Source organism: Anabrus simplex, chromosome 6 (genome assembly GCF_040414725.1).
Source record: "Anabrus simplex isolate iqAnaSimp1 chromosome 6, ASM4041472v1, whole genome shotgun sequence".
In the NCBI taxonomy this organism is placed as follows: domain Eukaryota; kingdom Metazoa; phylum Arthropoda; class Insecta; order Orthoptera; family Tettigoniidae; genus Anabrus; species Anabrus simplex.
Window position 1 is genome coordinate 77,619,057 of NC_090270.1, and position 17,254 is coordinate 77,636,310.

The window sequence follows — 17,254 nt, forward strand, 5'->3', positions numbered from 1 at the left end:
TTTCATCTGGAATTTAGCTTCATTTTCGAAGCCACTCGGTGACAATTTATTAGATAGTTGTAATAAGAACTTCAATGTAAACAATTTTTTGAAAAATTGTATATCTTGGAGACGAGATAACTTCCGATGGACCTGTGGAATGAAGCTGACGAACATGGCAGATGAAGAGGAAAGAACAACGGTCACAGGGAATAGCAGCAGTGGTCGGATGGCGCGGGCGCCTACAGCCACCATCGAGGAGGTGGACGAGAATGGTGGTGAAGACGAGGAGGAAGATCTTAGTTTAACCATGCTGGGTGGTGTGAAGCTGAGGGGCACAGAGACTCCGCTCATCTCTAAGAGTACAGCCTGTACCCTGGTGCGAGTGTCGACATACGGCAGCTCTCTGAACCAGCCCACTGGCGGCAGCAGACACGACAGTACGAGGTAAGACTTCCTACATCAGTGGAGCATGACGCGGCCTCGGTAAGATATTACATTTCACACCTTCCAGTTTTTCAATGATACTTTTTTCCTAGTTGTTTTAAGGTCTCAATACCACACACAAGGTGATTCGCTGAGGAGTTGCCGCCGGTTACGGAGCCAATTTCTGAAGAGACACATTGAGCAAAACGGTCATATGCCGGGCTGAGTGGCTCATACGGTTGAGACGCTGGCCTTCTGACCCCAACTTGGCAGGTTCCATCCTGGCTCAGTCCAGTGGTATTTGAAGGTGCTCAAATACGTCAGCCTCGTGTCGGTAGATTTACTGACACGTAAAAGAACTCCTGCGGGACTAAATTCCGGTACCTCGGCGACTCCGAAAACCGTAAAAGTAGTTAGTGGGACGTAAAGCAAATAACATCATTATTATTAAAATGCCATACTAACTTGTATGCAACTCTCACTGCTTACAGAGTTACAATGTTAGAAAAGTTGTTTGCAAAATATCTTTATCTTTACTTCCTGTGGTTTGGATGAATAAAATGAACTCCACACAAATAATAGGTGCGGCACTTAAGTTAACTGGCTCGTGTTCTGAAGAATTGGGACAATTTGTAACAATTATTATTTCGTAAGTAAGATGCTATGCCTTTGCTGGCGAGGTGTAGTGTCTACAGTGCACTATGTCTTCTGGTATGGGCTAGAATACATTTGTTACGTTCATTGACCTGTCTCAATCTCATCCTTGGCTTTGTCAATATGAAAGTGACCGAGGTATGAGCGATGCTAGTAATACCATTCCTTATGCAGCCAGTCCGTATTATGAATAGTATGAAAATATCACACATGGGGTCGGTTGGTGTATGCATTTCAGTGGGCTTGGCAGACTATGTAATAGCGACTTCTGGCTCAGTCAGGAAAGCAAATTGAAACTACCTCACTCCTCACGCCTAGGCTATCTATTACAGCTGTTGGTAGAGCTGTGGAGGATCAAACCAGCCTTCGGGCTGAATACCCAACATACATATAAGTAACATGTACTCTTCTTCTTCTTCTTCTTCTTCCTTTTCCCAGTTACCTGGGATAGGTACTTTGTAGGGAGTTATCACAGTTTTACAACCGGATGTACTTTTTGACACCAACCATGCCTGGAGGGATGTATTCACTATTGCGTGTTTCTTTTTCATTTTTTTTTTTTTTTTTTTGCTTTACGTCGCACCGACACAGATAGGTCTTATGGCGACGATGGGACAGGAAAGGGCTAGGAGTGGGAAGGAAGCGGCCGTGGCCTTAATTAAGGCACAGCCTCAGCATTTGCCTGGTGTGAAAATGGGAAACCACGGAAAACCATTTTCAGGGCTGCCGACAGTGGGATTCGAACCTACTATCTCCCGAATACTGGATACTGGCCGCATTTAAGCGACTGCAGCTATCGAGCTCGGTGGTCGCGTGTTTCTACGGTCGTTCGCTATGTGATGTGTTGATGTAAATGAACACCAACACCCAGCCTCACATATAAAATCCCTGACTCGGCCAGAAATCGAACCCGGGAGCCTCTGAACCGAAACCCATTATGATGACCATTCAGCCGAACAAGAAACATGTTATTTTTCAGTAAAGCCATTTCTTCACGAAACAATTAAGGAATTCAAAACACACATTGAGATTCAGAACACGAATAAATTGAATAAAGGCTGTGAAGAGTTAACTTTATTATATTTTTTTTATTTCCAATGGAACTAAAATGTGTTTTACAAATAACTTTTAAATTATTGTAACTACCGGTACATGCGTATTGAGAATAAGACAAATGTTCATATGACACATTTTGCTCAAAATGTCTTCAGCAGTCGTCTCCGTAAGTGGCCGTAATTCCTCATGAAACACCCTGGATATGTTCACGGTGGTACTGGTGAAGGAAACCGTTAGAACTAGAAATGTAGGGACCGTGACCGACCCGGTAATTTCAAGTTCGAAAATAGGTAACCCCGCAAAACTAACTTCAGGTTTTCCAACCCACCATTCCCAAGCCACGATATACTTTTTTTAGTATTTAAAGCCCCTTAAACCGTACCTTCCGCACTAGCGTTGAACGAAATTTTAACTTTGAGTGTATGAAGGTGGAAATTACACTCCTGCAGGTGTTCTTTTACGTGCCGCTAAATCTACCGACGTGAGGATGACTTGTTTTAGCACCTTCAGATATCACCGGACTGAGCCGGGATCCACACTGTTGGCAGCCCTGAAGACGGTTTTCTGTTTTTTCCATTTTCACACCAGGCTGTATCTTAATTCAGGCCACGAACGATTCCTTCCCCCTCCTATCCCAACGTTGCCATAAGACCTACCTGTGTCGGTGCCACGTACAGCTACGAACCCACCAACTTGGATTAAGAAGACCAGGCCTCTTCCATATAAGTCTATTTCATTCGATTCTGTCCCGCTTATGACTCCTCCAAGGTCCTTCATTGCTCTAAGGCAAAGGTTTTGTGCTTTGTATAGTTTTTCACATTTCTCACGCGTGAAGGTGATAGTTAAAAGCAAAGCAAAGTCACCTCCGTACAGGCCATGAAGGCCCTTGGAGGAGTGGAAGGTAAAGGCTTCCACTAACCTCAGCACGTGATAGGGTAGAGTGGTTAGCTCTACGCCCGACCGCCTTTGCCCCCAGGAATTAACCTGGTACTCATTTTTGGTGTAGGCTGAGTAAACTTCAGGGCCATATGCACCGTCGGAAGTGGAAATCTCGTTTCTTAAATTTTTACGACTTCCTGACGGGGATTCGAACCCACGTCCTTCCGGGTGAACCGAGCACGCCTTTACCGCCTCGGCCAGGCAGCCCCTGAAGGTGATAACAATATTTAAAATACACTCATCCCAGGGAATAACAAGATTAGTCGAAAATTAAAGTCCTTAGGGAAGCAGGTTTTGTTTTTAAACAATACGGAATCACGGAGTCTCTAAATGTTGTCAAACCATTATTCCTTATATAAAACAACTTTTTAAACAATAGTTTGGTTGGATTTTGTTTAATTCAAAAAATTAACGAAGTAAATTCCTCTGATCGTGAGTAAAACTGTTGACCAGCCATTTTCTTCTTGTGTGAGCCAGTAATAAACAAAGAATGTAATTCACATTTGTGTATTGTTAGCTTGTAAGATTTAATAGTTCTCTATAGCAGAGGCAGCTGTATAAATTAACTGCCAATAATTCATATACAAGACAATAAGACGCGCACAGTAACAATAGAAAATATATTACACAGAAGACAAACTGAATTGATTGAAGCCACTTTTATTACCAATATTCAGAATATTAACCCGCCAGTGGTCGCTATATGAGCAAAATGCTCATGGCCATTGAAAATCATCTACTCTTTTATACAGCATGTAGATTCGAACCTGAGCCCTGTTGTACCTTCGTACTGCAGTTTGGAGAGAAGGACGAATGCATTAAAACGCACATGTGTGACCTTGAGAACGGACAGGGAGGAGGGAATTATCAGCGCCCGTCAAGGGTGAGCATTTTGCTTCACGCGCGACCAGACACCTTGGTGTTAATTTCTGTGTGTGTTATAGTTTCGCTATTGTTGTGTGTTGTTTCATAGTTGAAACAGTTATTTGTAACTTATTGTGTTAAGGCGTTGTGTAATTAATGCGTGACGATGGCTTCAAGTCGTGACATTTTAACTGTGAAAGTGAATACAGTGAATATAATACGGATACTGAACAGTCCGAGCCAGAAGAACGTGATGGTGGAACCGTACCTGGAGAGCAATCTGTAGGTGGCGAACAACATATGTTGGAGGTAAATGAGAATTGCATGTTTAGTGGGCAGACACCAACTAAAAAGAATACCACGCTCACGTACTTGTGCTGAAAATATAGTGACTCATCCTCCTAGTGTAATGTGCATTGCGAAAGGCGAACACACTATATTAGGAAGTTGAGAATTGTTTATTCCAGATACGGTTATTTGAGATGTATTACTATTATTCTAACTTTATTTGTAATTTTTAGTGTTATTTATAACCTTTTGAGATTTATTCTCATGTTCATTTAATGTGTTAATACATTTACGCTTGAAATCGGTTGGTATTTGTTATGAAAACACGTCATATCGCATTTTGCTCAACGCGCGACCACTCGCGTTACTTTCGTCCTAGCGACCACTGGCGGGTTAACAAGATAATTCAACTTATCTGGTTATTACCGGGGACTGTTTTGTATTCTTGAATAATGCGAAAGTAAAGTAATATCTTAGAAAAAGGAAAGTGGTTGGGGATATTCATGTCTGCACAGTACCAGCTTTCTCTGTTCAACGATCTTCACTCTATTAAACGTTCTATATACGGTAGTATATTTATTTCGATAGCCAACCTTTTACAGAAATATCACGGACAAACTAATAGAACTGGCATTTCATTATATTTGAAAATATAATTCTAAATACAATAAAATTATGAACGTCTTAAGAATGTAAAAGCATATTCTGAAAGTATATTTATTACCGGGCAAGTTGGCCGTGCGATTAGGGGTGCGCGGCTGTGAGCTTGCATCCAGGAGATAGTGGATTCCGGTCACACTGTCGGCGGCCTTGAAGATGGTTTTTCGTAGTTTCCCATGTTCACACCAAGCAAATGCTGGGGTTGTACCTTAGTTAAGGCCACGGCCGCTTCCTTCCCACTCCTAGGCGTTCTCTATCCCATCGTCGCCACAAGACCTGTGCCGGTGTGACATCAAGAAAATTAAGAGAAACGTATTTATTAGATTTATATCCACATTAACATTGAAACACTGAAAATCACATCGATTTTCTCCGCAAATCAGGAGAACTTTCGCAGTCTTCTTTTAACTGTATTAAACAAAATTTATTTGTTCAGCGTTCGAAACTCGCACCATAACTTTGTGTAATAATATGTGATCTGCAATTCATAGGAGACTGTAATCTGTGAGCACTTCGCATATCATTCACAGCACCATAAATGTGACAACATAGATTAATTAAAACGCCGAAACTAAATGTACCGGTATTCATATTTTTTTTCCATTTCTGAAAGAATGAAATTAAAATGGTAATTATATCGCAATAATATCATGAACAATAAACATGATTTCCTTGTCATTAAAATTCCCATACTAAATGTGTAAAAAAAAATCCTCATTCAGTTACCTATTCGTAAGTATAACTGAAGAACAATGGGCCTTCGAATTTATGAAAACTAATATTATGCGGGCTTTTTAACTTTTCTGTGAGTTACAGTTAGGAAAATAATTTTATATAATCTTAACTTTGCGCTTTTCTATATCTACGTCAAAATTTTCGAAAATTTTGGAAACTTACGTTAAATTGTATGATACTTTTATTCTCGTGAAACGTTCCGTATAAAGGTCTAATACATGTTTAATTTGATAAAAACCTTCTCTCTCTTATAGTCCTCAGAAAGTTAGAATTATGTAGCTTTTCTTCCATCCCATTCTTATCAGAAAAATGTCAGTATCCAATTTATTACTTGGTGCACGCAATTATATTTATGATCAAAAGTTAAGCGGATAATACTCTTGGAAACCTTGACTTTCAGAGAAAGCCTACACCCATATCCTTTATCAGTATGCCATGATAAGCTAAACTGAACGAATATAGACTTGATCCCAGAAAGTAGTAAGAGTTAATAATAGTAATAGTGATAGCAGAAGATTCTAGTATCAGGTGGGTTGAATTTATATAGAGCTTGATCAGTAAGTCAGTGGTAGTCGTAGTTGCTTCAAGGTGAAAAAATGGGATTACCAGGTTCTCTTCACACTACTAGTAGAGGAAGAAATTTGTGGCGCTTGCATGGAGGTACAATTTACTTGATAACTACCTGGAAGGGTCAGTGGCTTGAAAAATCTAAAATTGAGATGATTGCACGGATACTATGTCTCCAATTTTAAAAGTTGGGACATGATAGACAGGGCCGAATTTAACTACTACAGCGCCCATAGGCCCAAGATTTAACCTCCGTATAAATGAAAATGAAAATCCACAGCCTGTTTCCAGTCATTGGACCGGGTCAGGAATGGAATGAATGAAGCCCCATCTAGCGGCGAGGATACGAATTGTGCCGGCTGCCGAAGCCTGTCGCACTCCTCTGGGGCAATGATTAATGAATGACAGATGAAATGAAATTATATTGGAGAGTGTTACTGGAATGAATTATGACAGGGAAAACCGCAGTACCCGTAGAAAAACCTGCCCCGCCTCCGCTTTGTCCAGCACAAATCTCACATGGAATGACCGGGATCTGAACCACGGAACCCAGCGGTGAGAGGCCGGCGCGCTGCCGCCTGAGCCACAGAGGCTCCGACGTCCCTATACCGTTTGTCAAAACTCTGAAAATGAGAGTAATTAGTATATGAGTGGTTTCTGTCTTACTTCTCATTAGTAAATTTGCCTGACTTCTTCCTAATCCAATTTTGTACAGTTAAATAATTTTCAGTACTCGCTTAGTGGCCATGATCGTTAAGGCCTGACACTGTGGCTAGCTGGTTCCCCATCAGGATGTTGGCCTCTCCGGAGTGTTTACATGAAGTGAAGGCATATGACGTTATTTATGATGATTCGTCCGTCAGATGGCGACGTTAAGCCTTGAGTAGATCCCTTAATGTTACTCGACTGGATTAGTTTATGTGCCAACACATGAATTCACCCTATTCCTACCTCATCATTTTCACCATCATCAACACAACCACCACCACTACTCCTCACCCAGACGCGCAGGTCGGTCATGGGAGACAACTAGAAGTACCTGCACCAGGTCTCTTCAGAGGCCACACCCTCTTCATCGTTTAAAGTGGCAAGCACGACAAGATGGGGCCAAGCGTTGTTGCGTTTTGAGAGGTTCATAAATTGTTTAAAATACATACATTTTTTTTTTTTTTTACAATTTGCTTTACCTCGCCCGAAAAGCTGACCAAAAGTCCGTTTTTAAAATGCGAGTAAATCTCGGAATGTATAACTTCCTGTGACAGTCCGATAGATGGGGCATTGCTGCGGCAGTGGTTTGTTTGCGTATTGTGCACTGATAAGCGGTCGAGCTAGTCTGCAGTTAGTCTCACGTGCAGTGCATCTGAAGCTACTCTACTGTCTTGAAATCACTCTGCGTTTGTGACTGTTGTAAAGTGTGTTGTGACGTGAAGTGGGGTGAAAATTATTATGGATTCTGAAGATCCGGATATGTACTGTTAGTTATAATTCATTCCATTCATATTATTTACTATGTGTATAAGCAATAAGTCTGTTAATATAAAGCTGTGAAGCAAAGGAAATACTCCTTATGAGTACAGTAATGCAAGGGTTTTGTGTCAGTTCAGAGTGTTTCCATGCATATGTCTTAATGCGGTGTGATAGACAAATCATTCCTTTACAGGAAATATAAAAAAGTTAGCCGATGAATACCACAGTTTGGTTCTGTACGATTTGTTTACAAGAATGATCTGTCTGTTATAACCAAAGCCATTTCCGGAATGAATTGTGAAAGCATTTTTGTTTTATCCTAGGTCCTTCGAAATGCAAACTGATGACTAGAAAAGGCCTCTATGACCTTATGAAAGGGTGCTCTGAAAACGATTTTGTAAAACGACTGGATTTTATGGGAAATTCTATATTATCATATCCTACCTTCCCTAATGATGAAAAGAAAGATTTTAAACATGAACTGTCTTATATAAAATCACAATTACAGAAGAGACGGCTTGCTTCACACAAAATTGAAAGTACCTTCTTAAAAAAGAAACATAATTGACTGCAAAGTACCATTACAATTCCATGTTGCAAAACTCGAGTTGGTAGGCCATAAAAGTCGTTTGTAGAGTTAAGCGAACGCAGTAAAAGGTGTAAGACACAGCTATTGAGGAGCAAGTTTGACGCCACAAAATTAATGTATGCCAGTCAAATGAAGCTCCAAGAATCTGGAAATGTTGAAGCGTCCAAAGCGATAAAAAATATTACCCCATCTCCTACACAAGGAGCTACATATAGACAAGCATTAGATCGGAGTAGTCGCAGAGACTTTAAAGGATAAAACAAGACTTTCACATATCCAAACTTTGTCAATCTTTATGAAAGCCTCGCTGACAAGAAAATAATACGTAGTATGCGAACAGCTGATGAGAAGGTCTATCCCTGTTACAGTATCCTTCAAGAGGCTAAAAGGCAGTGCTACCCTGTGACTGAATCCTATCAGCTGACTGCCTCATGTGGGGAGATTCAACTTCAAGCCTTGCTCACTCACAGTGGTTTTCCGTGGTTTCCCATTTTCACACCAGGCAAATGCTGGCGCTGTACCTTAATTAAGGCCACGGCCACTTCCTTCCAACTCCTAGCCCTTTCCTATCCCATCGTCGCCATAAGACCTATCTGTGTCGGTGCGACGTAAAGCCCCTAGCAAGAAGAAATGCTTACTCACACATGTGCGTGATTAATATTGTATTTGGAAGAGGTTTTAAATGGTCTTCCACGTGATGACATACAATCATTGAAACTTATGGAGTTGTGATGGTTCACAGCAAACTCAGTTTGAAAACAATAGTGATTCTGATGCTAACATATTTGAGTCATATTTAGTGCCTCTCCGACTTGTTAGCCACAAGAATAAAGACCTAATTGTTTGGAAAAATCCTACACCATCATCCCCTCTCTATTGCAGACCAATTCATGACACAGTTGATGTTACTAAGGAAGAAATTGCTTATATAACCAGTCAAATTGAAAATTTACAAAAAACAACAACTTCTAGAACAGAGGATCATTTATCCATAACGCACACATTGTTGCTTACTATGGTAGATGCAAAGGTCTGCAATGCAGCAAGAGGCAGCATCGATGATGAGATGCTACATTTGCAAGGCTACCGTAAAACACTTCAATGACTTGTCAAAATTCAAAATAGTAAATACAGAAGCTCTTCAGATCGGCTTGTCTATATTCCATGCCCGAATTAGACTTTTCGAATTTCTGTTGCATTTTTTCCTAAAAATAAAAATCATGTAGCGGCAAATCCGTTCAAAGCCTGAAAAAAAAACATTGTTCAAGAGAGGAAAAGAGTCACACAAGAACAATTTCGAAATCGATTGCGATTAATTGTAGCTGTTCCCAAGCGAGGCTATGGAAACATCAATGATGGAAATTAGCAGTAGGAGATTTTTTACACGCCCTGAAACATCAGATAGACGTAGACAAATGTTCTGCTTCTACTGTTGAAACTGCAAGACTGTATATTGATTTATATCCATGGCATGCTATGTCTCCCACTGTACACAAGATGTTGGTGTATGGCCCAACTGCCATTGAACATGCCCTCGTGCCCATTGGCAGTTTATCAGAAGAAGCAGCAATGAGCACTTTCGTATGTACAGACAAAGTTTTGCCAGGAAATTCTCACGCGAAACACACAACCTGGACATAATAAACAGGCTACTACCGACATCTGATCCATTAATAACAGGTATGAGACCGAGGCCAAAGAAAAACAGCATACCTTTCTTAAAATAATCATTACTTTTAGTGCTTTCAAGCGCAGGATACATTAGGAAGATTCCTCGAGCTGTATTGTAGTATTGTAGGTAAGAAATAATGCATCTCATAACAATCCCATGATGTTGGTTTATTCGTTCTATAATGTATGTAACTACCTTATAATCCCTAACACTACGTTCTCTACGGTCTCGCAGTACGAATACCACAAAATAATGTGGCCAACGTTTTGCATTAAATACCCCTATGTGCGTCGCACAGACACATCTATAGACCTATAGACACAGTCTTATGGTGACGATGGGGTAGAAAAGGGCTAGGAGTTGGAACGAAGCGACCGTGAACTTAAGTTAGGTGCAGCCCCAGCATTTGTCTGGTGTGAAAATGGGGAACCACGGAAAAACTTCTTCAGGACTTCCGACAGTGGAAAAGAATGTTAGTTCGTCGCTACACTGAGCATAACGTAAGTGGCCTCGCCTTTGATTGCTATGATCGAAAACAGTAAACAGATACCGAGGATTTCTGTATTTCAATAGAAGTGTCTCGGTTTATCTGTGGGCTGGCCAGTTAATTAATATAGTCTACCGTCGTTCCGCATGCGAAAACTGTTACGCGAAATATTTTAGCTCAGTACTAGGCCCGGTAAGGTTCTGTAATCTAAGGTTCAGTACTGTGTGAGTGATATCAAAGCATTCTTGCTCTTTATAATATATGTGCTGCGGGTCTGTATTTCTCCAAAAATATTATCACATAGCTGTCTTCGCAGGGGCAAGGATGGTATCAGCCTGTAAGATTGTTGGATAAAGTTGCTGTAGTTAGGTAGTGTCACATACTGCAGCTGACAGTTCATAAAATGGCAGGAAAAGATATGCCAGAGATGATGTCCATGACCTCGACGGATCTCTTAGTTAGGAACCCGAGAGAGGGGCGGTATTTTCTTTATGCCAGATATCTTCAGAAGAACCATTCCGAAAAGTCACCAATAAGACCGAAATCGCCAACACGATAGCCAACATCCGGAACGGATGAGGCACTTCAAGTAGAAAAAATCCAAAACTCAATGTTGAAAACATCCTATGGATATGAATTTTAGGTAAATAAAGTATGAGAATATATACTTTATTCCTAAAATTTACAATCCTTTTCTTAATCATCGTTATGCGGTCGATTAGATTAGCATTTCTCCTTTTTCTAGCACTACGGGCGTTAATGTGAGTCACACTTAAGGTCTTATAACTTCATTCGATGCGGGGTATTGAACCAAGGAACAAATTATGGGAATAATTACGTAAATAACTTAATTTGGCTAGGATTTGAATAAAAAATAAACAAGCGATTTTAGGCTGTTTTTCCGGAACTGCATTTAAAAGTGATTTTCGATTATTTTTTTAGTTTGATAGAGCTATCCAAGTTTACAATTTGTATTTTTTCGAGCCTTTTAGCCCTTCATCTTTCGATAAAACTGAAGAAATAGCTTAATTTTACGTTTTTCGTTGTATGGGGACCGCCTACTTTGTCTGAAAAGAAATGGATGTGTAAAGCGCGCGTATTTGCTTACTTGAGCTCTCTCTTTAGACCTATAGATGGTCTGTTTGCTCGTGTCTCGACGACCTTGACTCGATTGTATTCTTATCTGTCACCTTCCGCATGATGCCATTGATCTACTTGCGTGGTCCTTTTATCTGATCATAAAGTGCAGAAACTGCTATGCAAGGTTAACTATGCTTGACTTCATAATGAAGGAGGTTATCTTGTCTGGAACTTTGCCGATTCAGCCATTTCTTTTTTTCAAGTTACTCGACTACTTGAACAGTTTTAAAGTTGAAAATATTTCTTAGCGGACAAAGTAGAGGTCCGCATACTACAAAAAACGTAAAATTAAGCAATTTCCTCAATTGTGTCGAAAGTTGAAGGGCTAAAGGGCCAGGAAAGGTTTCAAATTTTGAGTCTTTCATAGCTTTATCAAACCACAGAAGAAAAGTGAAAATCACTTCCGGCCTAAATGCAGTTCAGTATCCAGTATTCGGGAGAAAGTGGGTTCGAACCCCACTGTCGGCAGCCCTGAAGATGGTTTTCCGTGGTTTCCCATTTTCACACCAGAGCTGTACCTTAATTAAGGCCACGGCCGCTTCCTTGCCACTTCTAGCCCTTTCCTGTCCCATCGTCGCCATAAGACCTATCTGTGTTGGTGCGACGTAAAGCAACTAGCAAAAAAAATGCAGTTCCGGACAAACAGTCTAAAATCGCTTGTTTAATTACTGGTTTTCTTTTTTAAATCCTAGACAGATTAACTTATTTACATAATTCTTCCTATAATGTGTTCCTTGGTTCAATACCCTCAAGCGTTTATTTGATTTTTGAAAAATGTCCACACTGAATATCGTTATACGGGCTTAAGTGAAACTGCATTGACTCACATTAGCACTCGTAGTGGTAGGAAAAGGCAGCCGGGCTGAGTGGCTCAGACGGTTAAGGTGCTGGCCTTCTGATCCCAACTTGGCAGGTTCGATCCTGGCTCAGTCCGGTGGTATTTAAAGGTGCTCAAATACGTCAGCCTCGTGTCGGTAGATTTACTGGCACGTAAAAGAACTCCTGTGAGACTAAATTCCGGCACCTCGGCGTCTCCGAAAACCGTAAGAGTAGTTCGTGGGACGTAAAGCAAATAACATTATTATTATTATTATTATTATTATTATTATTATTATTATTATTATTATTATTATTATTATTATTATTATTATTAGAAAAAGGCAAACTACTAATCTAATCGACCGGATAAATATATGATCATAATTTTTAGAAATAAATAAAAAATATATTCTCATACTTTATTCTACTTCATTTACTTAAAATTCGTAGCTCATATCCCTAGGATTTTTTCAACATTGCTTTACTTGCCTAAATGGCTAGAACCGTGGATTTCTTTTTTTCTGATCACCCTTCTTGTCATAATAAGGTTCACTTCACAGAGGATAACCGCAGGGTGCATCTCGTTAAGCCCTACACGAAAACAACAGAAACAAAAGCAAAGTTACCTCCGCATACGCAAGTAAGGCCGCGGAAATGTGTGACGTAGAATCTTTAGCTGTCTTTGTTTCCTAGTAATTATTATGGCATTCACTTTTTAGTGGACTGAATGAGCTCCAGGGTCATGTGATTCTGCAGAAGTGAAAGTTATATTTCTACGAGGAATCGAACCTGCGTCCTTCAGGGTGAACCTGCCTTGCAGTCTCCTTTCTAGTACGTAACCTCTAAATAAAAAAAATATAGCATATGGTAATAATCTGACAAAATGAAGCACTTGGGACTGTTTTCAGGATCATGTTCCCACCTTTAATTTAATAGAACATATTATTATTATTATTATTATTATTATTATTATCCATTAATTGTAGGCACAATTTATGGATGGTGGATGGAGAAAGGGCATAGCCCCACATACACAAAAGTGCCTCTATCACCTCTTAAAAATGACCATATACAATTACATTCTACATAGTGTGCTTATTTACAGTTACGGTATTTACAAGGCATATTTACATAATACTCACAAAACATGTTCAACGTTCAAGTAATTCGACACACACACACTCTCTCTCTCTCTCTCTCTCTCTCTCTCTCTCTCTCTCTCTCTCTCTCTCTCTCTCTCTCTCTCTCTCTCTCTCGAATCCTCACTTATACTTTAGCTAGGCTGGTTACTCCTATCCACATACAGTCTCACTCACTCAGGATCCCATGAACTTTCATCCGTCCTCCCACTCATAATGAACATTCACACAGTAGAAAAATTATATTATGTACAGAAGGTTTAATTATATATATATCCTTTTTACCTCTTTACAAAATTTATCTGGAGGTAGTTCTTTTATCTGAGGTGGGAGTTCATTCCACAGCCAAGCAGAACGATTTAAAGAAGCCACTTTGATATAATACTGTTTTTGCAAATGGAGGGAAAAAGGACACACCTCGACCTCTTTGAGCGGAACGATAGTTCAGCTGTTAGCGGTTGAAAGGGTTTATATGAATGTTACCTGCGAGGGATTTTCCATGTTGGCAGCAGATTTAAAATCATTCATCAAAAACAAGCATACATTATTTTATTTTATGTTATTTTATATCTTCTTATTGAATTTGGCCATCTAAGGATATCTGCATCTCTTCCGTCCCCAATAGGTACTAGGTTAGTGAATCCTAGGGAATCTTTCTTTTTCACGCCCTTCGTGGCCCGTCTCTTTATTTTGACGATAACTTAAATCTCGGAAGTGTCGGACCTCTTATATTGTCCTTCTGATTAGTGTTAATAGAGGATGGTTGTTCAGTTGCAATTCCTCTTAAAACATTAATGAGCTTGTATTCGGGAGATAATGGGTTCGAATCCCACCGTCAGCAGCCCTGAAAATGATTTTCCCTGGTTTTCCATTTTTACAATGTCTATTATGAGGACACTTAAATCACTGTAGAATATTTTAGGGCATGCATATTTGCAGAGTTTACAGTCCACACACAGATAGGTCTTATGGCGACGGTGGGATAGGAAAGGTGTAGGAGTAGGAAGGAAGTGGCCGTGACCTTAATTAAGGTATATCCCCAGCATTTGCCTGGTGTGAAAATGGGAAACCACGGAAAACCATCTTCAGCGCTGCCGACAGTGGGGTTCGAACCCACTATCTCCCGGATGCAAGCTCACAGCTTTTCCCTTCCTACTATCATATATCACGTCATTAATTTCATCTCATTTCATTAAGTCCTCTGATAGGTTGACGTCAGGAAGGGCATCTGGTCATAAAACCTCGCTACGAAGATTCGTTTCATTTCATACCCGAGCCCCTAGCAGAACGGAACAAGGGTTGGACATACATTTCCAGATGTGTTCATAAGCTCGACACGGACGTGGTCACACAAGTCAAAATGCATGTCCGTGCAAAACACAGACATTCGGCTGATATATGCTGGACCACAGGTAGCAATGGATTATTTATTACATCCTGTCAGTGTGAGAAATAACCAGTTTCCTACGTCAGACTCATATACTATAGTCTGCCTGTTGATCAATTCCTGCTGGCCTTCATCCACGTAGATCAGTTTCGCGACATAACGTGGGTGACTTACCTGCTGTGAGCCAACAGTCAACTATTAAGGATACTTTATTTTATGAGCTATTACTCTCAGCTATAATGACATAATGCATTTTGAAATATGTAGAAGGATGTAAAGCATCCTGCTGCTTCTAAATATTCATGATCATCTTTCAAGACAAGTTTACTTAAATACTCGTAACGTTTAAATTGAATAGTAGTATCATACCAACTAAATCGCACAACACAGATTCATTAAATGAACCGGCCAGTAAGGTTTGTATATCTTCATCACGTACGAGACTTGTGGGTTGTGGAAACTGGCAACGGACTTACGGAAATAGTGGGTGTGCGTGATACGGATAGGTCATTACTCGAAGAACCGTCAGAGATGTAAAAGCTCTTCAGCCTGTCGAAAACACCAACTATAACATACTGTACCTGTAAAATAAGAAAATACTATTAGAGAAAGAACGACATGTTTCGTTCTACAAGAACATCCTCAGATATTATCAGATCACTCTCAAGCATTGACAAGTTTACGAAATATAAATAATAATTGTACATATACAGAATGCGCATGATTTAAAGTGATTTGATAGAATCTGAAAATGTTAATGCAGAACGATACGAGTGACGATGAGATGAAGAACATATGGTGTGTTCTGTCCTTTATGCATATCAGACCTGTAAAGGTGGCGACTGACTTGTAAGAGAACATTCCTTAATCAGTACAGTGTAAAGAACGGAGACCGGAGCTGATCACAGAAAACGAACATGATCCACTTGCTTGTCGGTTTTTTTAATTTTTTATTATGACCTTCGTCCATAGGACATTTGGCCATCAATAATGTACAGTGATACAAATTGTTACAGAAAAGAGAAGAAAAAGGGACAACAAGTTAAAAGACATACAAAATAACAGAAATGACCTAGAACAGAGCAAAAAAGGAAGCAAAACACACTTGAAATAAAGACACTTGTTTTTGTGAAGTATGTTTTGTCGGCTTTTACGCGAAGTCTGTGCACTGTACAGGGAACCCAGCAGTTTGCATCGGACAGTTACGTCTCGTCTTCCTGCCATCCTGAGTGAATTCGTTTTGTAACGAGTTAAGTCAGGCATGTCAAGGTCACGAACTGACTGATAGGTTTGCGTGCATGAGAAACAGCTGTTACGAGCGCTAGGCTCAGGACGTTATCAAATAGGGCAAGCCCGGAGGGATGCACTGTATATTTCATAACTACGCTACCCCGTACAATACAGAATGAAGCGAAATTCGCGCACTCGGGCGTCGCAGCGCGACTTCTCACATGCCAGCAACAAAAAAATGTCTCTCACAAAAGTTCGTTCTGCGAGTATATCCGGCAGAAAAAAAGACGTTGAAGAGTGGCGATCTGGCAACACTGTAACCACATGTAGGGTGACTGCCTCTGTCAGCACTTGGGTTAGCATTCAGGAGGTCGAGGGTTCGATCCTGGGTTGAGGCGCACTTTTTTTATTTTTTTATTTGCTAATTTCCATCGGAGCTGCAGTCGCTTAAGTGCGGCCAGTATCCAGTATTCGGGAGATAGTAGGTTCGAACCCCACTGTCGGCAGCCCTGAAAAATGGTTTCCGTGGTTTCCCATTTTCACACCAGGCAAATGCTGGGGCTGTACCTTAATTAAGGCCACGGCCGCTTCCTTCCCACTCCTGGCCCTTTCCAGTCCCATCATCGCCATAAGATCTATCTGTGTCGGTGCGACGTAAAGCAACTAGCAAAAAAAAAAAATTTCCATCGGACATTACATACTGTAATACAGTAAAACACGTAACACTATGAATCCTTATTCCACAGTCTATGTAGCTGTATGTTTCAACCATTACTTGTACCCAAAACAGGTAACTGGAGGCAGTCATCGCTAGGCGTCCACAACCCTGAGTCAACAACGTGGGGCAGTACAAGTCGACTGGGGAGGCGAAGAGACTTGCGCCCGCGTGCGCAAGTATTTCTAGCGCTGGCGTACGCTTATAGCGGGCAAGGTTATACACCCGTGAGTTAAGTACATGAATTCAACGATGGAACCGAACGAAGAGAACTGAATGGTCAGCGCACTGGCCTTCGGTTCAGAGGACCTCTGGTTCGATCCCCTGTCGAGTGGAGGATTAATCGCCATTAATCTCGTCCACTTGTCTAAAGCGGACACTTCAGACGTTTTTTGCTAGTGGCTTTACGTCGCACCGACACACATAGGTCTTATGGCGACG

General features: G+C 40.6%; 1 protein-coding gene across 3 annotated transcripts in view; it reads left to right on the top strand.

Moving 5' to 3' along the window:
- Positions 1 to 139: 139 nt before the first annotated feature.
- Positions 140 to 17,254, top strand: part of LOC136876133 (ATP-sensitive inward rectifier potassium channel 12) — a 114,957-nt gene continuing 97,842 nt past the window's right edge. For 2 of the 3 annotated variants that reach the window (XM_067149829.2, XM_067149832.2), the window contains exon 1: positions 140 to 426. In XM_067149829.2, the coding sequence (XP_067005930.2) occupies positions 140 to 426 (287 nt within the window). The other variant, XM_068228316.1, reaches the window with a different exon arrangement.